General features: G+C 41.5%; 1 protein-coding gene and 1 pseudogene across 1 annotated transcript in view; both read right to left on the bottom strand.

The window, feature by feature from the left end:
• LOC109439108 (uncharacterized) overlaps positions 1 to 5,173 on the bottom strand; it is a 36,129-nt gene extending 30,956 nt beyond the window's left edge. Inside the window, 2 exon segments of the mRNA XM_019719324.2 lie at positions 2,722 to 2,775; positions 5,067 to 5,173. Of these exon segments, the coding sequence (XP_019574883.2) occupies positions 2,722 to 2,736 (15 nt within the window). The 5' untranslated portion in view covers positions 2,737 to 2,775; positions 5,067 to 5,173.
• Positions 5,174 to 16,158: 10,985 nt separating this feature from the next.
• The window catches only part of LOC109439107 (survival of motor neuron-related-splicing factor 30), a 33,637-nt pseudogene continuing 26,096 nt past the window's right edge, over positions 16,159 to 23,699 (bottom strand).

Below are 23,699 nucleotides of genomic sequence, written 5' to 3'. Positions count from 1 at the left end.
AAAGTCACAGGATGTCTTAGTAATTGTATGTACCTCCCTAAGAGACAAAACCTTTATGTTGCAACTTACTGATATGAATAGATGGAGAACTCATGGTATCACATCATTGAATATCTCCCCAAGCAGGTTGTGGGAAGGAATACAGCCACAGAGACAGAAGCTCTCCTTAGCCGGGGGAAGGTGGGGATCTATGCCCACCGTAAGTTCTCCTGATGGCCCCTATGTACTGTGCCTGGCTTAGATTGTTCCTTCCTTGAGGAATCTTACCCATCATTGACTAACCAGCCATCCTTTGGGGCCAAACAGGGAGACGTAAGGTGTAAGCACAAAGGTGAAGCAAAGTCCCTGAAAGGATCAGTTCACAAACTCTCCTTTCTTTAGGAGTAGGTATGAGGGGACAGACGGGTAGGCTGCTGTGTGACAACATACCTAGGAATATACTTTAAAAAGGATGTGAAAGACCTATACACTAAAAACTGTAAGACATTTTTAAAAGAAATTGAAGAAGACACAAAGAAATGGAAACACATTACGTGTTCGTGGATTGCAAGAATAGTTAAAATGGCCATATTACCCAAAGCAATATAGAGATTTAATGCAATCCCCATCAAAATCCCCATGGCATTTTTTTAAAGCAATAGAACACAAAATCATCAGATTTGTATGGAACCACAAAAGACCCTGAATAGCCAAAGCCCTCCTAAGCAAAAAGAAAAATGCTGAAGGCATATCACTCCCTGACTTGAGCTTGTACCACAGAACAACACTAATCAAAACACTATGGTATTGGCAGAAGAACTGACACACAGACCAATGGAATAGAATTGAAAACCCAGACATAAACCCACAAAATTTGGACAGATAATTTTTGACAAAGGAACCAAAACATACAATGGAGAAAAGACATCCTCTTCAATAAATAAATGGTGCTGGAAGAATTGGAAAGCCACATGCAAAAGTGAAACTAGACTGCTATCTGTCACCATATACCAAAATTCACTCAAAATGGACCAAAGACTTAAACATAAGACATGAAACAATAAACTGCATAGAAGAAAGCATAGGTACTAAACTTATGGACCTTGGGTTCAAAGAGGATTTTATGAATTTTACCTCAAAGGTAAAGGAAGTAAAAGCTAAAACAAATGAATGGCACTATATCAAACTAAAAAGCTTCTGCACAGCAAAAGAAACCATCAACAAAACAAAGAGGGAACCAGCCGAATGGGAGGAGATATTTACAAACAATGCCTCCAGTAAGAGGCTAATATCCAAAATATACTTGTTTAAGGAACTCATATAACTCAACACCAAAAAGACAAACAATCCAATTAAAAAATGGGCAGAGGACATGAACAGAAACTTCTGCTAAGACATAGAAATGGTCAACAGATATATGAAAAAATGCTAAACTTAGCTAGCTATTAGGAAAATTCAAATTAAAATCATGGTGAGACTCACCTCACACCAGTTAGAATGGCTATCACCAATAAGACTAATAAAAACAAGTGATGGAAGGCTGTGGAGGAAAAGGAACCCTCATACACTGTTGGTGGGAATATAAATTGGTACAGCCACTATAGAAGGCAATGTGGAGGTTCCTCAAAAAATTAAGAATACAATTATCACATGACCCAGCAATCCCTCTCCTGGGTATATACCCAAAAAATCTGAAAACATTATCCTTAAAGATATACAAGTATATCCCTCGATGTTCACTGTAACTTTATTTACGGAGACCAAGACATGGAAACAACCAAAGTGTCCTTCGATAGGTGACTGGATAAAAAAGATGTGGTACATATACACAATGGAACACTGCTCTGCCATGAGAAAAGATGAAATAGTGCCATTTGTGACAACGTGGATGGATCTAGAGATTATCATGCTAAGCAAAATAAGTCAGACAGAAAAGTTGAGAACCATATGATTTCACTCGTGTGGGATATAACTGAAAGAAACAAAGGAATACGACAAATAAATAAAAACTCAGACACAGAGAACAGTTCAGTGGTTACCAGAATGTAAGGGAGGAGGGGAAATGGTAGAAGAGGGAAAGGAGGTCAAATATATGGTGATGGAAGGAGAACTGACTGTGGGTGGTGAACACATAATGCACTATATAGATGATGTAATACAGAATTGTACACTTGAAACCTACGTAGTTTTTTTGACTACTGTTACCGCAAGAAATTTTAATTTAAAAAATGTCTTAATTCAACCTCTGTGTTTGAGTTTCTGAAAAATAGTGTTGACTGAGTATATACTATTTAGTACTAAGTCTTCTATTTTTATTGCAGAACAAGTAGAGACAAATTTCTGTATTATTTTAGGGTTATTACTAGAAATTTGTTAACTGAATCACCTACTTGAAATCTACAAAGATATTTTTTATCTTTTATTGTCTTTACATTCTACAATGAGAGAGTTGCTTTTATCTTCTCACCAATGTCAGCATTTAAAGAAGTATTTTCTGACACTGGCACAGACATGAAACATGAAATCTCAGAAATAAATTTGGAGCTCCAATTTGGTAAATTTGTAGGATCACAGCATCTGCATACATCCACATGCCCCCTTTGCTCTGCTGTTCATCTCTTTTTCTACAAATTCTCTGAATGCATCTCACCCATCTCTATTTCTACTTTTCCATGTTAACATAGAGACACTTAAGCCTTTATAATTTCCACTAATAAACAGGGTATTAAGAACTGAACTCACCTGAACCATGTTCATTTTCTGCTGCTCCTGGAAGATGAAAAACTGAAGGTTCCACTGGTGAGGGGGAAAGTGAAATGGGGTCATGAGAAACCTGATCTTCCTTATAACTCCTATATTCACCTGACTACAAATCTACTAACAACAATTGGAGGAAAAGCCTCCCTGTGGGAGCACATCCCGCAGATATTCTGGAGAAGGAACAGGAAGAAGCAGCACCACCTGCTCACGTGCATCTCTGATATGAGCACGTGGGCTTCACCTTGCATTTTCACCGAGGGAGGTCAACTGCTTTTTATCAAAGAATTCACAATTTATGCCCCCTTCTGACTAATTAAACCAAATAAACAAACAAAAATTAAATATGTAAGTAAAACAGCATCGGTTAAACAAATTCAGGTCCACCGCAGGTCCCCCTACCTTCATTAAAACTGATGTCAAAACACAACTCTGGCTGGATTGTTCATCAAGTTCTTAACGTCTTTACACTTTGAGTTAGACTTTCCCCAGAAAACTGAAATAAGGTGGGATACTTTATGCCAAGAATTATATTCTTTAACTCTTTGTTCTAAATTGGTTGCGGTTTCTAAAAAACATCTGTTGATATGTCTGGAACTTACCTGTGAGAATAAACAGGCCGGTGCTGATTGTTGGGTTCAGCCTGGGGTGACTACAAAAATCATTCATTTCAGGCCCAATATTTTGGGGCTTCCCTATGTGCCCAACACAGAAAACCCTTCTTCTACTGTCATCCTGTTAACTCTATGTTCAGGAAAGAGGGAGCATAAGTGTAACTCTAGATACAACATGAGGTGATGGACATGGTGTGAGACCAGCTCAGAGAGCGTGAGGGCAGAACAAAGGAAACAAGGTGCTGTTTAGGATTTCGTCAGCATTGGCTGCTTACACCTTCCCTGGACATCAGTCCTCACCAGCCATCCAATCAGGTGCCTTTTCCTGTGCAGCCTGACAGGTACTCATCCCTCTCAACCCCACATACCACCTTCTGCAAGTTGGTCCACAGTATCCACCGTCACAGTCTGTGATGGCTTCTGGGTGTGGTGACACCCCGAGTCTGACTCAGGCTTCCCTCGGGGATCAAGCACTGCTTCTGGTGGAGCAAATCAGGACCTACTCCTTCTAGACACTTCTGCCTCTACTCTACAGCTCTGGTGAGAAGTCTGTCAGCACAGCTGTTCCCCCAAGGGGCAGTTATTCCTGGGGCACCTCCCTCTTCCTGACTTAAAAGAGTTACTTTGCTCCCAGGGGCAGGGACCTGAGCCTGAGAAACAAACTCACTTCATTTAAAACCTTCATCTAACACCTAAACCTGACCCTTTTGGAATTCGCGAAAACTGGACTGTGCAGCACTGTACCCATTCCCTGCACGCAGCTGCTCCACCGGAAGTGTGGCTAGTGCCACGAGTCAAAATAGTACTTTGAATGCACTGCATTAAGTGAATCAGTAAAATCAGCTTCATCTCTTCTTTGTACTGTTTGTTACTGAACATTTCTAAATTATATTTTTATATTACATTTGCATTACCTTGCTACCGGCCAGCACTGCATTGGTTTGTCAGACTGGGCCTCTGAGGATGGAGGCAGCCTGGACAGTGCAGGAAGGCACGAGAGCCTCACAGTCCCACCCAGGGGCTCTGGAGAAAACCCACACATCCCAGGATATGTTTACCACGTGGCAAGATTCTATCCGCATTTACTTCACAATGATGTCTCTGGGAATTTGAGGACAGGCTACTCTGCTAAGTGCCCCAAAGGTTGGAGCTCTGGGTTTGGGGCAGGGAGGATATTAGGAAGAGCAAGAGATGGGTAGTTAAAATCTGTATTTTGGTCCTACCTCTCTCACCTACCAGCTTGTGCCCTCGGGGTACATCATTTCACCCCATGAAAGTCCTTTCACTGTGGGAAACGGCATGTTTATACTGACAAGTAGGCTTGTTGTGACGGTTAAATGAAACAAACGAAGGGAACAAAGTGTCTTTTGGTAGCACTTTACACAGTGATTACAAGCATTTGACAAAATGTATTTATTGCACATCACACCTTATCTAATTCTCAGAGTCACAATGCGATGCCCTATTAGTAGCCTCAAGTTTAATGTGAACGTCATAAAGGTGCATTCCCCTCCCGCCGTCTGCAGCCCCCACACCCGCCGCACCGAGCACCTTCTCCTGACCGGGGCTCAGCCCCACTGCGCCGCCGGGTCCGCCCGGGCCCACCCCGCACGCACACGGGGCAGGGGGAGGGAGGACACACTGGAGGTCCCCGGGATTGCCCCTCCCGTGACCCAGACACCAGCCGACCTGACCGCAGGGGCCCAGTGCACTCACCCCGGTTCCGCGGCCGCCGCTCCTGCAAACACCAAACCATTAGGAGACTCTGTGTCTCCCTCTGTAGAGGCCGACGGGAGGAGGCGGGACTAGCGCGCTCATGCGCAGAGTGAGACCCGTTCCCAGAGGGCTGAACGGTAAGCACACACTTTGAAGACTACGTTTCCCATGGAACCTTGAGACCAGGAAGTAATATTTGAAGCGTTTCCGTTTCGTTGGCGAGCGGCGGACTTGACAATTGGACCTGACCTTTGGAGACTTTAAGTAGGTCCCCAGAGGTTTGGAGTTGGATTTTAACTTGAGTGCCTAACAACACATTTGCAAAGGTGGTTCTCGATCGGATCCTGGTTGGAAAAACTACAGCAGCAAGAGACAATTGGGGAAACATGAATATGGACTAGATACTAGAAATATTAAGGAAAATTAACCATTCCCTTGGAAAGTGCGATAATATTTGGATGATGTAGGAAATTGTTATTTTTTTAAAGATGTATACTAATATGTTTATAATTATGAAATCATGTTTTTGTAATTTACTTTTTTAAATTAAGCAAAACAATTAGACAAGCAAATATGGTAACTGGTTAAGAATCATGAAATCTATATAATATGTGTATGATCCTTATTTTACTATTTCTGTTCTATCTGGAGTGTTTGGATTTCTTTTTAACACACAGGGAAAGACTTGGGATACGGCGGGATGGAGGGAGGTTAGGGAGTGCAATGCCCCTTCAGACGTGTCCCTTTAAAATCAAGCTGCCAAGAGAAGTAAAGGTTCACACACACAACTGTGGCTTTCACAGCTGTGTAATATAACAGATACTACAAAATGGAGCCAGCATCAACATAAAAGAGTAACTAACATCTGTGACCAGCAGGGTGGTGGTGGGGAGACAATAGTCTAGCTGTTCAAATAACACAAGTAATACATGAAAACACATACAATCCCAAATAAGGAAATTATTATTGTATCCATTTTGCATTTCTATAGGTAAACCTGCCTTGAAACTTAATGTGTGCACACATCAAATTAGAGATATATGGACACAGTAACGTAATTTTTCTTTCTAGTAGACTTCTTAGAGCAGATATAATTTCAGAATAATTGAGCAGAAAGTCGAAAGAGTTCCCATATAACCCCTCTCATCATCCCACACACTGTTTCTGCTGTTATGTTACTTTAGCGTGGTATATTTTGCACTATTAAAGAATGATACATTACTACTAGCTAACGTCCAAACTAGTTTACATTAGCCGTCATTCTTTGTGCTGTACAGCTCTATGGGTTTTACCTAATGCATAATGTCATCTTGTGTAATGTCTAGCCTTCCATTATCATACAGAGTAGTTTCACTGCCCTAAAAATCTCCTATGCTCTGTCTGTTCAACCTCTGCCCTCTTGCTTTCCTATCCTGAACTCCAGGTAGCCACTCATCTTTTTACTGACAATAATTTTACCTTTTCCAGAAAGATAGGTAGAATGATATAGTAAGTAGCCTTTTTAGACTGGCTTCTTTCACTTAAAATATGCATTTAAGTTGTTTTCATGCCTTTTTATGGCTTGATAGCTCATTTTAAAAATTTAAAAATCCAGGATAATATTGCATTGTATGGATGTAAACAGTTTATTCACTCATCTTTTGAAGGACACTTGGTTACTTCCAAGTGTTTGCAAATATGAATGCTACTATAAACATCTTGTGCAGGCTTTGTGTGAACATAAGTTTTCGAATCAATTGAGTAAATACCAAGGAATGCAATCGCTAGATTGTATAGTAGAGACTAGGTTTAACTTTATTAGAAACTGCCACACTCTGTTCCAAAAGTGAATGTACAATTTTGCATTCTCACCAGGAATGAAAGACAATTCCTCAGCTCCATATCCTCTCCAGCATTAAGTGTTGCCAATGTTTTGGGTTTCGGGCATTCTAATAGGTATGTAATGGTATCTCATAATTTACAATTCTGTAATGACATTGATGCTGGGCTTCTTTTTATGTGCTTATTTGTCATAAGTATATCTTCATTTGTGAGGTGTCTGTTCAACTCTTTCACCCATTGTTCATTGGGTTTTTCATTTGTTTACTGAGTTTGAAGAGTTATTTTTGTATATTTTGGATAAAATTCCTTTATCAGATATGTCTTTTATCAATCTTTTCTATCAGTCTGTGACTTCCCTTTTCATTCTCCTGACATTCTTCCACAGAGCAAAAGTTTATAATTTTAATGAAGTCAGTCTGATCAGTTTGTTCATTCATGTGTTACACTTTTGATGTTATCTAAAAACTGATTGTCCAACTCAAGGTCACATAAGTTTTCTTCTGTGTTATCTTCCAGAAGATTTATACTTTTGTGTTTCACTTCTAAGACGATTATGATCCATTTTGAGTTAATATTTGTGAAAGTGTAAGGTCTGTGTCTCTGTTTATTGTTTTTCTTTAATATTTTTAACTTAAGTAAATGCTTTCAACTACCATCAAATATTCCCATTTCTCAGCAAAATATAACTACTATGTCTATTTTGCAAATGTTTCACAACTATTTCATGCTTTTTATTCCCATATATTTATATTTATATTGGAATTGTAATAAAATATCCAAAATAGCCACACACTCTTTGCTTACTATGTCATATGAAAATATATTTGTATATCCACTTTTAACTGATACAATTTTAGAACTAATATTTTCTGATTTGGGTCAAAGTAACATAATGGCTTAAAATTCTGATATGATAACTGACCATCCTAAGAAGCTCAGGGTAATAAAGGAAAAGTACTTTTTATTTCATGTTACTTTGATAGCTGCCATGGAACATTTAAAATTTAACTTTCTTGTTTAACTGTCAATTCTTGTTTACAGTTTTATTGAGATATAATGGCATATAATACTATGTAAGTTTAACGTGTACAATGTGATAATTTGATACACATATATATTGTGAAATTATTACCACAATAAGGTTAGTGAACACATCCATGACCTCACATAGTTACCATATCTTGTTTGTGTGGTGAGAACATTTACAATCTACTAAATTTCAATATTGAAAAAAAATCAAAAGTCCATTTATTTTTACTCACAGAGTAATCTTTAATAGTAATTTTTTTTTTTATTCTTTTCATCATGTGCTATGTTCTCATACTCTGGGTTCTTTTACTTTGAGGAGTTGTTAAGATAGTAATGTCAACGGATAATTCTTAGTATGATATTTGATAAAATTGCTTTATACAAAAAATTATTAGTCAAGTTTGTGTGAATTTCCCATAGAAAACTCAGTTTAATTGTTATAACAGTCTATGTGGAATGTGGAAATATGCCCAAACACACATATACACATTCACGGAGATTTAATATACTTTTTAGAGCAATGAGAATATGTCCTGCAGGGTGTCATGGGGGGGCTCTGGTCCTGCTTCCCCCATAAGAACACAGGATATGGTAAGGCCAAAAAGGAACACCCACGGAGCCATGAATTAGGGGAGTTATACGACTATATTCTTGCTGGTGGCCAGGTGAGACACATGCAGTAGGATCCACACGATCCACAGTCTGCCGTCTAGTTCTTCTGCCGGCCAAACAACCAACCAATCAACGCTGTCCCAGCAGTTACATGAGTAGCCAATTGGCTAACTGGTTACAGCTTACGGCCAACCAATCACAGCCGATGGCCATTCACCGCCTGAGGCAGGACCTCCCCACGTGAAGCCGAGAGCCTGGAAACTACTCTCTGGGACTCTGTCCCCACACTCCACCCCTCCAGGGTCTCGCCTCACAATCTACATATGACAAGCGTCTTCTGTGAGGGGCCCTGTGCTGTATACCTATGGGCAGAAAGAAATAGCAGTCTTAGGAACCAACAATGGCAAATCCCTTCCATCTGGGAGGATACATGCTAGCTTTTTGTCCTGGGAAAGGAGGGTTGCTGCCACTGGCACCTTTCCTGGTTTGTGGTACCAGACCTTTATGGCAGTGCTTGGGGTCCCTTGTATAGTTTCAACATGTAACAGAACAGGGGACCCCATAATAGGCCATAGTGAGAGCACATAGGTTCCCTGCAAAATTGTCCTGACATCAGGACCTCCGTATACTAGAGTTACTTGCGGTGGCCACTCGGCCACCACCCCTGGTATCACTTGCAAATCATGAATCAAATCAGCCTCCGATGGGGCTATCAGGCGCAACCACCGACAGTGAGGGTTTTTATCCTGCCAGAGCCAAGTCCATTGCTGCTGTTCCCCTGCTTTCAAGTATGTGGGTGCTGGCAGCAAAATGTTTCCATTTCTGCCATAGCCTGGCTTTAACAGAGTCTCACTTGTGGTAACTTGTAATTGACTGGGAGTGGCCATTCCATGTAGCAGAGCTTCTACTGGTGCGGGCCCTCCCTTCCGTGGTCTCTCATTCAGGACTCTCAGGACGTCCCACAGATGCGAGGCCCAGTTGTGTATCATGGGAGGGTGTTTTGACTCCCGGAGGCCTTGCTTCAAAAGGCCATTGTAGCGTTCAATCATGCCAGCTGCTTGTGGGTTATACGGAGCATGAAACAACCATTGCACGTCCATCCTGGCAGCCCAGCGCTGCACTTCTCGCCCCGTAAAATGGGTACCCCTGTCACTTTCAATGACTTGGGGGCACCCATAGAGGGTGCACAGCCGTGTAAGGGCGGCCACTGTATGCCGCTGATCTGCAGCTAGAGTCGGCCAAGCACACATCAACCCCGTAGCCGTGTCCACTGCTGTGAACGCATACATCGCATTGTGGGCCTTAGGCAGAGGGCAAATGTAATCCACTTGCCAGAGAGTGAGGGGCACCCTTCCTCATGTAATTTGTTGTATCTCCCAGGGGAGCCTCTGCCTTTGGGGGCTGACCTGGGCACAGACGGCACAGTCATAACAGACATCTGCTATCTCCTGCTATTTCAAAGGCAGGCCCCAGCATCTGCTCACCTGCCACGTGGTTCAGCTTCCAGTGTGCTGCAATTTCCTATGCAGCCAATGGGCCACATCAGTGGCAGGGGCCTGTTCTAACCATCGGACCTGTGCTAGGGCATCTGCTTCATCATTACCTGGGGACACTAAGGGGGAGTGAACTGTGACATGCATTAGGGTCACCTCCTTTCTCTGCCCTAGGTCTCAGAAGTCCTGCCACATGGCTTGACTCCACAGTGGACGGTGTCCTACCAACCAGTTTTGGTGTTTCCATGTAGGGAGCCACGTTAGGCCCTGGAACACTGCCCAGCTGTCAGTGCAAATAACTAGGGGCCTGGGCTCGTGGCTGGTTATCATCCACACAGCCCGTAGCTCAGCCCACTGGCTACTCTGGCCCATTCCAGTATCAAACCAAATGGTGTCTGTTTTGGGCTGCACACCAATAGAGGTCCAAATGGCTGCAGCTCCTCAGCTAGAATCATCAGTAAACCAGGCATTCTCAGATACTAGGGGCTGTCATTCTTTATAGGGCAAGGGCTCGAAGTCCTCCCCTCTAGGCAGAGCACTTGGCTCAGCCTGGGCTATAAGCTCCACAGGCCCCAGGACCTGTTGTAGCTCTGTGCTCAAAGGGCTTGAACTAAGGGTGCTACGTTGCTCCAAGTAGGCACCCCACTTGGCAAGGGTGGTGGTCTGTGCCACCCCCATTTTGGGTCCCTAGGTCCACATACGGACTCACTCCTGGACAGGATAGTTTGTTTGAACCAACACCCGTGCCGTTCCTATGATGGCTTCTGTGGCCACTACGGCTGCGTACACAGCAGCCAGTTGTTTCTCTATTAGAGAGTAGTGGACTTCCGCTCCTTTCCACAATTGGGACCAAAATCCCACTGGCAACCGGAGACACTCCTGCCATTGCCAGAGGCCCCATCCATACCCCTCTTGGGTTACGTGAACATCAAGTTCAAATGGGCGGCTGGGGTCCACTACTTGCAGAGCCTGTGCCTGCTGCACTGCCCGTTTCATGGCAATGAAGGCTTGCTCTATAGCCTCTGTCCAATCCCATGAGTCCCCCTTTTTTATCATGTTCTCAAGGGCCTTGCCATTTGTGCTAAATGGGGTACAAATGCCCGCCAATACCCCAACAGACCCAAATACGTCTGCAGTTGAGAGACCTTGATCGGCCGGGGAAAGGCTTGTATTTTGTCAATAATCACCTCAGGTATGACCTTTGTCTTACCCGACCACAGAACACCCAAAAACTTGATGGATAAGCCAGGGCCTTGGAACTTTTCCTCATTCACCATCCAGCCACGTGACTTCAGGTGGTGGAGAAGAGAGGGAGCTCCTTGCTCTAAATCTGAAAGGGAATCAGATGTTAGTAAAATATAATCAACATAATGAAACAAGGCCACAGAGGACGGGTGATCCCACTGTGCCAAATCCTGGGCCACAAGCCCGTGGCAGATAGTGGGGCTGTGCAAGTATCCTTGCGGAAGGACTTGAAAAGTCCACTGACACCCATCCCAAGTAAAAGCAAACTGCTCTTGACGCTCGGGTGCAATGTCTATGGAGAAAAAAGCATTTGCCAAGTCCACTACATAGTGATACGTTCCCAGGCGGGCAGTCAGACGATCCATCAAATCGTGAATTGAAGGCACTGCAGCGTGCAAGGGTGGCGTCACCTTATTTAACTCCCTATAGTCCACAGTCATTTGCTGGGTCCCATCTGGCTTCTTGACAGGCCATACTGGGGAGTTAAAGGGACTGTGCGTTGGCCTCACAATATGTTCCTTCTCCAATTCCAATATTGTACGACCAATCTCCTCCTGCCCTCCTGGCAGGCGGTACTGTTGCACTGTAACCATGCGCCAGGGCTGTGGCAACTCTTGTGGAGGGTGGTGAGCATGCCCGCGTGTCACCGCTTTCACCACCCGGATCCGGAGACAGAACTCTCCTACCAAGGTCTGTAAGCTGAGGCCGTGTAGCATGTCTACCCCTAGAATATAGTCCTGAAAGGGGGAGACATAAACCTTGTAGGTATGGGGCAGAAGCCTTTCTATACCCAGTGGTAAGGAAACAGCTTTCACAGTCACAGTCTTTCCCCCGTAGCCATCGATGGGTAGCCATCAATGCAGATTGCTGGTCCGGGGAACAGTTCTGGGTTCCCATAAACAAGACTGCAGTCTGCGCCAGTGTCAACTAGGGCTGCTCATTAGAAGGGGACCGATGTATGAACAGTTCCACGTGGGGCCTCCAGTCCCTGCTCATCCCCTCTGACCGTGTACCTTGGCCCCACCCCTAATCAAGCTGAAAGGAGTCGGCCTCAAGCGGGCCACATGAAATCCTGCAGGGACAGGCTTTCCGGGACTTCTCCTTTAGGCTTCGCCGGAGTTGCTGTTCGGGACGCAACTGTTTCCAAGGTTCCAACAAGATTGCATTGGGTTGTCAGTCTATTTTTTCCCATCAACCCCTGCTGCCACGAGATCACCCCACACCTGCGTGCATGTTACTCTCTGAGGTCCACGACCTCGCCCCCTTACTTTTGACTTGGGCTTTCAGGTCTCGACTGCTCGGACCTCCTGTCTTAACTTCCTTTGCCACCGGCTTTCAACATTCCCTAGGGTGGCCATGGAAATTGTAACTTCATGGATCCGCTGCCCCACATGGGGAATAAGGAAGGAAGGAAGGGAGGGAGGAAAGAAGGAAGGAAGAGAGGGAGGGAGGGCGCAAGGAGGGAGGGCGGAGGAAGGAAGGGAGTGAGGGGGATAGAAGAGAAGGAGGGAAGAAAGGTAGGAGGGACGGAGGGAGGGCGGGAGGAAGGGAGCGAAAGGAAGGAAGGAAGGGAGGGATGGAGGGAAGGAGGGAAAGAGGAAGGAAGAAGGAAGGAAGGGAGGGAGAGGGAGGGGGAAAAGAAGGAAGGGGGAAGGAAGGGATGGAGGGAAGGGGGAGGGAAGAAGGGAGGAAGAGAAGGAGGGAGGGAAGAAGGAAAGGAGGTAGGAAGGAAGGAGGAGGAAGGAAGGGAGGGAGGGAGGGAGGGAGGGAATAGAAGGGAGGGAGGGAAGAAAGGGAAGGAAAACAACGCAGTTTAGTTTAGGACAGGGACTAGGACATCAGGGGTTGTAAGTTTTCACTTTATAAAATGCAGTCAGTAAGCAAGGATAGCACATAGCAAGTATGTTGTCAAGAGTGTGTGTCATAGGTCATTATAATGCAATGCCTCCTGTGTGATATGTAGATAATGAAAGTGGGGTATGGTGGGGCAGATGGTAGAATTTGGGGATGTGGTCTGAGCATACATCGTAGGTTGTGGGTGTTGTAAGGAGCACCCTCCACAGTCTGGGAGATGTGATCTATAGAAAAGGTGTAGTCTTCAAAAAGCAATTATTGACCAAGATTTTGAAAGATTTTTCCAGGTGGAAAAGAAGAAGAAAGACATTAGACAGAAGATATTTGTTCAAACAATCCCATGGCAATAACTAGACTACTATGTCCTACACAGGATATTTTGACTGAGCTAGAGCAGAAAGGGAGGACAGAAATGCTGGACTTCTCATTACAGGTGCCAGGTTTTACCTGAGGTCACTGTTGAGCCTAGGCAGCTGGGTTCAGAAGGCTTTTGTTGACATGCAGAGGCGTGACCAGGTGGGGTGAGAAGCAGAGTTTTCCATTGGCGCCCATTGCAATGCCAGCCTGGAAGAGTTGGTCTTTGAGTGTGCTGGCCACTAGAACCTCCTGATAGAACAGGGCCCTAGAAAGGTAGGGTCAGATCTGGCAGAGAGGCCCAGTGTGCCACCCAGGGTACCAGGGGGTGCTTTTAATCACACGTGGGAAGGAGTAGAGAAGCGGTAGCAGAAAACTCTTCAGGTAAAAGCGTCCTCCAGGACCATATAATTTGGGGATGGTCAGCCAATTCTGTGTCCACAGGCAGACCGCCCACTGTGTAGTTACTTCCTTAGTGAGGTGCTTATGGCCAGCACAGAGAGAATTGGTGTTAACCTCAGAATACCAGTTTCTCTATCAAGTTCATGATTATCCAAAATGAATCATCGTGGGAACTAAAGATGGGTACATGTTCTGACCTGCTCCTAGAAGGGACAGAAATCTTCACATAACCTTTAGAACTACTAGATGGCTGCAAGGGGATGGCTCCTAATTGCATTAAAAGATAAGAATATATATCTATATAATGTCTTCAAACATGCAGGCTTAAACATGCTGTAAATGAAATTCATTTTATACTTTAAAATGAATTAATGCTTTTACGTAGAAACTGATTTTTTTTTGGCAAAAATGGAGTTCCCTATAAAGTTCTTGTGGGATGATTCCCAGAAGAGGATTAGAAGCCCTTTTGTATAATGAAGATCTGGAAGGAATTCCTTTAAAATCCTGAGGTGGTCTTTCCTTTGTCCAAAAGATTTTATGAAACACCATTTTGGATTCCTGCGAGATCTGTAAAAAGGAATCACCTAATTCCAGCTTCAAATTAATCTTTGGTCTGAGACCCTTTGTAATTTGAAAATTGTCCCCTGGAGAGGCTGAAAATAAGAAACAATTTATTATTTTCAAACTTAGCAAGTTCTAATTCATTTGAATTTAACAGTTTAATTTTTAGGTCATCTGTATCCTAGGTATTTTATCATAAGTAGGGATAAGAAACTGGGTAGAACTTTTAATTTTCTGCATAGAAATCTTCATAGTCAGATGATTGGAGTTGTTAAATATATTTCCTATTTTCTACATTTTCACAAACAACTATGTTGTCAAAATTTCTGCTACCACATAGCAAGGATTCCATTTATTTCAGCTTCAATTATACTTATTGTATGTTGCTCTAAGCCCTCATTGTTGGCATCTTTGAGGCTGCTTAGGTTTATATGAATGGTCTCCTCAATTCCCTTCCAGCTTGCACTCCCATCCAGTCCCTAAATCAATGCAACATTTTAGATTTATTTTGATTTTAGTACTTTATTTTGGGATAACAGAATCTATATCAGTTACTTTTGCTTTGTAACAAAACACCTGAAAACTCAGTGGCTTTTTTTTCAATTTTAAAAACACTTTATTTAATAAAGTTAAACACACAAAAACTTAAATGAACATATCCTAAAAATCACCATCTTCTATTAATTTCTATGCATATATTTGGCTTAAACTCAGCTCAGGATAACTGTGATGTTCATTTATACTAACAAATGCTTACAACTCCATCTAGTTAACAAAAATTACAAACTCAGCTACATGAACGTAAATATACAGGGAAATTACGGTCAGATTAATGCACAAGAAATACAGTAAATTTTTAATGATGAAACATTCAGTACTCTTGTTCATTAATTTAGCCTTGGTTTTTATTTTTTATAAAAATACTATCTACACTGTATACAGAGTAGATACATCAGCTTTTGTTTGCTCATATAAACATTACACATCCAAAAAATGGTACTACTACCATAAGTGAAAAATTAACACAGGAAAAACGCAAATTAAAAAAAAAAATCCCAAAACAACAATAACAAAAAATTAGAAAAGGTAGCTGATCCTAAACATGGTTTCTCGCATAAAACTAAAACTTGCATAAAACTAAATGAAAAGAATAAAAGAGCTGGATCAGTTTTAGAAATGGCCTAATAGGCTCAGGAAACAAGTTATTGAAGGAAAAACCTCAAAACAAACTTTGCCATTTACAATAAAGCCTATTTTTAGGCTTTATTGGGCAACAGCTAGGTTTAAGTTGAAGATAATAAAAAAGAAAAAATCGCTGTACCAGATTGGTATTTTGCTTTGATGTTCCAGTGAATCGCTAGAATATGTGGCAAGTTCAAAGGTTCTGAAAGTTACAGGTTAGGAGTTTGCAAAAAGTATATGCCATCCATTAAGTGGGGGCCTGGTAGTAGGACGATCAAGAATTCATCTAAGTGCTTTATTTAAGCAGCATCTACCTAGAAAAGTTGCTTCATCCAGCAAACTTTGAGGAAATTGTGGTAGTAGTAATGAAGAAAGTTAAATGAATAGCAGTTATCAAATGCAATTTCAAGTTTCATTCTCTTGAAGTCAAACAATGACAACAAGAATGTCTTCCTTACTCATCTAACAAATAGTTTACCTTTAAAAAATATAAGGATGGAAAGGTAATGAAAGGAGATGAAATACAACAGTTTTGCTGATTATTGATGCAGCAAATGCCCGACATCATATTTAGAGGTATCTCGATACTGTGTCAGAGGTTTATCAGCAATCCCACGAATTCCTACTCCAACTGTGCCCGTTTCATTCTCAGGTAAAGCAACAATATCCCCCTTTACCTGGCCTTCTTTGTTTTTAGAATAGGCTCTGTTGTTGACCTGTTGCTATTTCGCCTTTTGGTTCTCTCTCTCCTGCTCAAGTTCTTTCATTCTCCGTGCTTTTTTCAAATTTTTCTTCTTTTTATATTCACGCTGCTGGGCACTCATTTCTTTTTTGACGTAGGTTTGTTGCCACCACGCTCCTTTGCCAGCCTGCCTTCTACAGGCTGAGGTTCCGGGGTGGGGTCACTCCAGCACTGCCACAGCCATCAGAGGTGACTGCAGCGGTGCCGCCTCCTTCATCTGTCTCCTCAATCTCTGCCTCAGGACACTGTCCGTCTTCACTCCAGACTGCCATACACTTGTCTCCTACTTTTCACGAATGAGTGGGCTGAGTAAAAGAAAAACTGTCGGAATTTGCAAGAGTTTCAGAAAGTTGAGTTGACAGAAGGTCTTTGGTTAGTTCTATAACTTCTTGTAAATTTTTCTTTAATTTTAGCAAACCTTTATTTTTCTCCATTTCCAGATAACATAGCTTCAACTTGCTGGAGTTGAGCTTTCTCAGCTGTTTGGCAGGATCCTCTGGTTGGGAGCCAGGCGGCAGGAAAGGCTGGGGCAAATGAGCCCATGGGTGGCAGAGAAATTTGAAAAAAGTGTGGAGAAAGAACTTGAGCAGGAGAGGGAGAACCAGAAGGTGAAATGGCAACAGGTCAACAACAGAGCCTATTCTAAAAACAAGCCCATGGGTAGCAGCAACAGCGGGAGTAGCAGCAAAAAAGTCTCGGTGCAAGAAGGTGATTCAGTCTGAAAAAGCAAAACTCAGTGGCTTTAAAAAGCAATTGTTTATTGTGTTTATGTATCCACAGTTCGGGAAAGTGTTGCCACGCAGCAGCCTGCCCGTCTGTCCCCTGTACCTGCCCCTAAAGAAAGGAGAGTCTGTGAACCGGATCCTTTCAGGGACTTTGCTTCACCTTTGTGCTTACACCTCATGTCTCCCTGTTTGGCCCCAGAAAGATGGCTGGTCAGCCAATGATGAGTAAGATTCCGGGGGTTGGGGTGGGGCACAACTCAAGCCAGGTGCAGTCAAGTGGGAACCAACAGGAGAACCCACAGGGTTCATAGAGGTAGGCACAGCCCCCCACCTTCTCCAGGCTAAGGAGAGCCTCTGCCTCTGTGGCTGCGTTCCTTCCCAAAACCTGCAAGGGAAGTGATTCAGTGATGTGCTCTCCATCTATTCATATGCATAAAGGTTTTGTCCCTTGGGAGAAGTATAAACATCCTGAGACTTGTGGTTCAGCTGCCTGCAGGCAAGGGTGGTTGGCTTGAATTGGTTTTCTATTATGATGTGTGGGATTCACAGATCTTGAGATTGACAAGCTTTATCTCCTTTACTTCCCCCATCTAATTAATAAAAGCTAATGCATACGCCCAATTTGGGGCATTCAGTCCTTGAGACTGGGGGTCCCTTGGCCCTGCTTATGATCTATTCATGGCTACTGTCTTTTCTTAACCCTGTTCCGTCCTCCTCGCTCCCCACAACTCTTGTCGAGTGGGACGCAACAGGAAAGCTTGTTGGAGACAGCTTAGCTCTGGTCAATGTTGTGTCAACCTGAAGTGGCTGAACTGGGACTGGAGGATCCACTCTCAAGGTCGCTCACTTCTAGGGCTGGCAGGTGGGTGCTGGCTGTCAGTTCCTGTCTGCATGGGCCTTAACCTGGAGCGGCCTGAGCATCTTCGCAGCATGGTGCCTGGGTTCCAAGAGTGAACATCTCATGATAAAAGGAAATGGAAGCTGTCAGTCCTATCTTCCTTCCTCCTTTCTTCCCTTCCTTAATCCCTCCCTTCCTCCCTCACTTCCTTCCTTCCTTCCTTTCTTCCTTTTTAAAACATTTATTGAGGAGACTCTGGCTTTCTCAGTGTCTGCTTTGGCGTGATGGAACTAAAAGTTTTGAGGGTGGGATGTAGGGTAGGGGAGTATGCAGACACATCATTCAAAGATTGAAGGGTTTCACGGGTCATTCTGGAGGTTGATCACAGACCCAGCAACAAACTGCTTTTTGTGGAGCTGTGACCTGCTTAGATTGTGTCACCTTACAGATCATCTTCCTGTCTCCTCTCCCCTCCTTCACTATTAATTTGCTGGAGTTACTTCCTTTCTTGGGAGTCTCCCTTAAAAACCCTTCTTTGTTGTATTTATTTTTTATGCAAAAAATATTTCTTGAATAGTTACTATGTCAGGATGCAGTTCTTTGTAGGGTATAATAATAGGTTTGATTTGAAGACTATTTATTTTCCTTTTAACAGGAAGTGATAGACTTAGTAAGGGTTTTAAAAAGTCCCTCTCTCTGCTGCAGGGATAATGGACTGTTGATGGGCAGGTTTGGAAACAAGGAGAGCACTTAAGAGGGTACTGCCCTGAAGCCATCCATGGGGGCCTGAACAAGGGGTGGTATTGGTCAGCACGGGGAATTTACGATATGATTTGGAGATAGAAAATACAATGTTTGGCAATGGAGAATAGGAGAGGAATAAGAAAAAGGGAAAATTAACAATGATTACTTGGTATGTGACATGAAGAAATGGGTAAGCAATTTACTGAAATAAGGAAGAAGGCAAACCAAGAGGCTCATGGGAAGATGACCAGATTCGTAGGGTAAATAGGAACCTTTCAAACCTTTCATGGACTTGGAGAAGCATCACTAATTCATCTCTTAAAAATTCCCTTTTCAGTCAAACACTCTACTTAATAAGACATGCTTGTTTTTTTTAATGTTCATATTGATTCACAGTTGATAATTGTGTAAAAACTATCATTTTTAAAAAGTCTCTCCTTTAATTATGTGACTGCCGACATTGCTTCCTTACCCATTAAGGAATTCTGTGCTCAATAGTCTAACTATTACATTGCTGAGACTAATAATAAAAAAAAACTAATTAGTACACCTGAAACTAATAAAACACACACAAATAAATAAAAATAAAATAAATAAAATAACAGTATGTCTTCAGCTCATTCAATTTTTATTTTACTGAGAATTGACATATGTCACTACGTTAGTTTCAGGTGTACAAAATAATTATTCAATATTTGTATGTTGTGAAATAATCACCACAATAAGTCTAGTTAACATCCATTACCATACACAAATACAATATTTTTCTTGTGATGAAACTTTTAAGATTTACTCTCTTAGCAACTTTCAAATATGCAATACAGTATTGACAACTGTAGTTCCCATGCTGTACATTATATCTCCAGGGCTTATTTATTTTACAACTGGAAGTTTGTACTTTTTGATCACCTTCACTCATTTTGCCCATCTTCCCATTCCTCTACCTCTGGCAACCACCATTCTGTTCTCTGTATCTATGAGTTTGTTTTTGTTTTAGTTTTGTTTGTTTATTTTGTTTTTAAGATCCACATATAATGAAATCACATGGTATTTGCTTTCACTGTCTGACTTATTTCACTTAGCATAATGACCTCAAGGTCCATCTACTTCGTTTGCTATCCAATTGTATGCCACATTTTCTTTATCCATTCACCCATTAATGGACACAGGCTATTATACATAATGCTGTAATAACATGGGGATGAGGATAAGTTTTTGGTTAGTGTTTTCCTTTCCTTCAGGTAAATAACCAGAAATTGAACTGCTGGATTGTATGATAGTCCTACTTTTAATTTTTTTCAGGAACTTTCATATTGTTTTCCATAATTGTTGAACAAATTTACAGTTCTACCAACAGTGCACAAGTTTCCCTTTTTTTCCACATTGTCACCAAAACTTGTTATTTCTTGTCTTTTTATAATAGCCATTTTAACAGGTGAAAGCAATGTCTTATTTTGGTTTTGAGCTGCATTTCCCTGATGATTAGTGATATTGAACATCTTTTCACGTACCTGTTGGCAATCTGTATGCCTTCTTTGGAAAATGTCTATTTAGATTTTAAAATTAGGTATTTTTTTTTTTCTTTTGGCTATTGAGTGCTATGATTTCTTTGTACTTTTTGGATATTAAACCCTTATTAGATATATGCTTTACAAATATTTTCTCCCAATCTGTAGATTGCTTTTTTATTTTGTTAATTATTTCCTTCACTGTGCAGAAACTCTTTAGTTTGATTTAGTCCCACTTGTTTATTTTTACTTTTGTTGCTGGTGCTTTTGGTGTCAGATTAAGAAAAAAATCATTGCTAAGACTGATGTTAAAGAGTTACCACCCATGTTTTGTTCTAGGAGTTTTATGGTTTCAGGTCCTACGTTCAAGTCCTTAACCAAATTTGAATTAACTTTCATGTATGGTGTAAGATAGTAACTTCATTATTTTGTATTTGGCTGTCCAGTTTCCCAACACCATTTATTGAAAAAACTGTCCTTTCCCTATGGTATTGTCTTGGCTCCTTTGTCGTAAATTAACTTCCCCTATGTATATGGGTTTACTTCTTGTCTCTTTATTTTGTTTCTTTGTTATATGTGTCTGATTTTATGCCAATGAGACAGATTAGTTAGTATGATTACTAGGTAGATAGGGAGGTCCCTGATGGAATAAACAAAAAGCAGCCATATCCAGAAACTCCAGGTCCTGGAATGTCTCCTTCACTCCAGGACACAGACATGAGAGTACGCCTTAAGGTTAATAGATAATCTCAAATCCCTTCTGGCCGGACAAAGGAGCAGATCTGATATATAGGAATGGTTTGGTTCGTTAATCTCCTCAGGATGAGCAAACAGGACAAACCTGATAGATGAATCCAATTAGAAGTTTCCAGCCCCTTTCCCCAAGCAGGCAAGGGAAGGTATAAAAGTAAGAGCTTTTGCCTCAGTCATGGGACACCCCCATTCAGGACCCCCTCCCGCTTGGGAGCTGCAACCTCTTCTCCTGCCTCTAATAAACTATCCTCTTTTTAAAACTTTTTGCCTCTCCCTGGTCCGTGTTTCCATTCTTAGGCTTCATGAGACACGATCCCGGCCCACACTTAGAAACTGCTGGCAGATCCAACATCACCTACATCATTTGGGGAGTCATGGGAAAATATCCCCACATCATTAATACCATATTGTTTTGATTATTATAGCTATGTAATATAGTTTGAAATCAGAAAGTGTGGTTCCTTCAGCTTTGTTCTTCTTTCTCAAGATTGCTGTGGCAATTGGGGTTTTTTGTGGTTCCATATAAATTTCAGGATTTTTATTATTATTTTATTTCTGTTTAGAAATCCCCTTATTGTTTTTACATTATTAATGTTCAAGAAGTGGTTGAAGGGAAAATGTGTGTTATACAAGACAATTTAATAGCTTTGATTAAATTGATTATTTGATAAATATACATCTTATATTTATTCTGAGGGTTTTACTTGTGGGTCTCAGAATTACTACATTTAGAAAAGCCTTGGAATTTAGGAGAAATACTGAGCATCCTGTTGTGGATGAAAAAGGGACCATATACAAAACCTGACAAGCTCAGGGGAGGCCTGCATGGCAGTCCCTACAAACTCAGAGACTGAAATTAACTACACAGGATGGTCTGAACATACAAATTCTTAACTAAAAGTGGGTTATGATCGGCAGTCTGGTCCTAGGTCTGTAGCTTCCTTGACAAAGGTCAATCTTTACCTTAAATAAGCCTGTCTATTGTCTTTTTTGCATCTAAGATAACAGGACCTTGGAATGTCAGTTATCCCTTTTTCTGGACCCCTCAGGATACAACCTCCCACCACAGCAGGAGGCCACAGAACCCCTCATTGTTACCTTGTTCCCCAACACCATCTCTATGTGCTGTAAATGTTAATATTAACAATCCTGTACCCACCAATGCAAAAGAAATATGAGCCTCTCCATTTTATTTCTTATCCAATCTCAGAGATTTCCCTGCTTTGCTTTCTCCCCCCCACCCACCCATTTACCATCAATGGATTTTATGTAAATCTCCTTATGTCTCCTCCTTTGATTCTGATGTATAAAATAAGCTGCAAACTGCCATTCTCCAGAGCCTTTTCTCAATCCATTGAGATTTTGCTTCCTGGTAATTATCGTCAGTTTGCCTCAAATAAACTCATTAAAATCCTCTGCAGGTTTGTCCGTTCCTTACATCAGCACTGTGTCCAACTGCTTTACCATGAGCTGCATCTGTACTCCCACCTTTGGAGCAACTTGCAAAATTAAACAGTAAGACCAGGATAAAATCCATCCTTCACTTCTATATAAGTAGTGGAGTGACCCTTTGGAGTGACCAGACGCAGGACACCCACAGATGCTATGTGATCACTCATTGTTGCCAGCAGCTCCACAGGGAATCTAACTCCAATATACCTGTGTCATTAGTACCTGATGACTTACTTAAAATCATAATTACTTGAGATGCTCTGGGATGATGTATTCAAAATGAAAGTCATATATTTCAGTGGCACCAGACCAGATAAATAAATGATTACTAATCCACTTGCTTATGTATGGCATAAAACAGACAGGTAATGATGATGACAGAACTACTGCAAAGGGGGCAGAGGACAGGCCAAAATATTGGGAAATTCTATGTATTCCTGAATTCTTATATTTGTTGCTGGTTTTCACCTGGCTCCACCTTTAGAATATTTTGTGGATGTAATCAATATGCATGGAGATGTATTTATTTAAATAAACATTTTACTTTTGAATAGTTTTAGATTTACGGAAAAGTTTCAAAAGTTCATGTATACCCTGCACTCAGCTTCTCTTACTATTAACATCTCATATTAGTATGGTACAGTTGCCATAGTTAATGAACCAAATTGATATATTATTAATTGAAGTACATAATTTATTCATATTTCATTTTACAATTTATTCATATTTCCTTAGCATTTACCTAATGTTTTTCTCTGTTCAGAATCTCATCCAGGACATAGCATTTAGTTGTCATATCTTCTTGACTCCTTTTGGCAGTGAAAATTTGTCATGTTTTCCTTGTTTTTTATCATTTTGACAGTTTTTCTTTTTTTCAGTATTTACTTTTCTGCAGTTCCACTTCATATTCAGTGTTATTTTATATTAGTTTCAGGAATACAGCATAGCTATTAGCATTTATATAATTTATGCAGTGATCCCTGTAATTAGTACAGTACCCACCGAGCACTATACGTAGTTATTGCAACACTATTGCCCACATTCTCCATGCTGTACTTTACATATCATTGACTATTTTGTAACTACCAATTTGTATTCTTAATACTTTGCCTTTATAATCCATCTCCCCATCCCCCCTCTCCTCTGGCAACCATCAGTTTGTTCTCTGCATCTGTGAGTCTGTTATTGTTTTGTTTGTTCATTTATTTTGTCCTAAAATGTTTTTTTCAAATATAATTTTTTATGTTAGTTTCAGGTGTACAAAGCAATGTAATAGTTAGACATTTAAACCCCTCATAAAGTGATAACCCACCCCTCA

Source organism: Rhinolophus sinicus, linkage group LG01 (assembly GCF_036562045.2).
Source record: "Rhinolophus sinicus isolate RSC01 linkage group LG01, ASM3656204v1, whole genome shotgun sequence".
Classification (NCBI taxonomy): Eukaryota; Metazoa; Chordata; class Mammalia; order Chiroptera; family Rhinolophidae; genus Rhinolophus; species Rhinolophus sinicus.
Note: the sequence above shows the minus strand (reverse complement) of the source record. Positions and strands in the feature narration are given on the sequence as shown.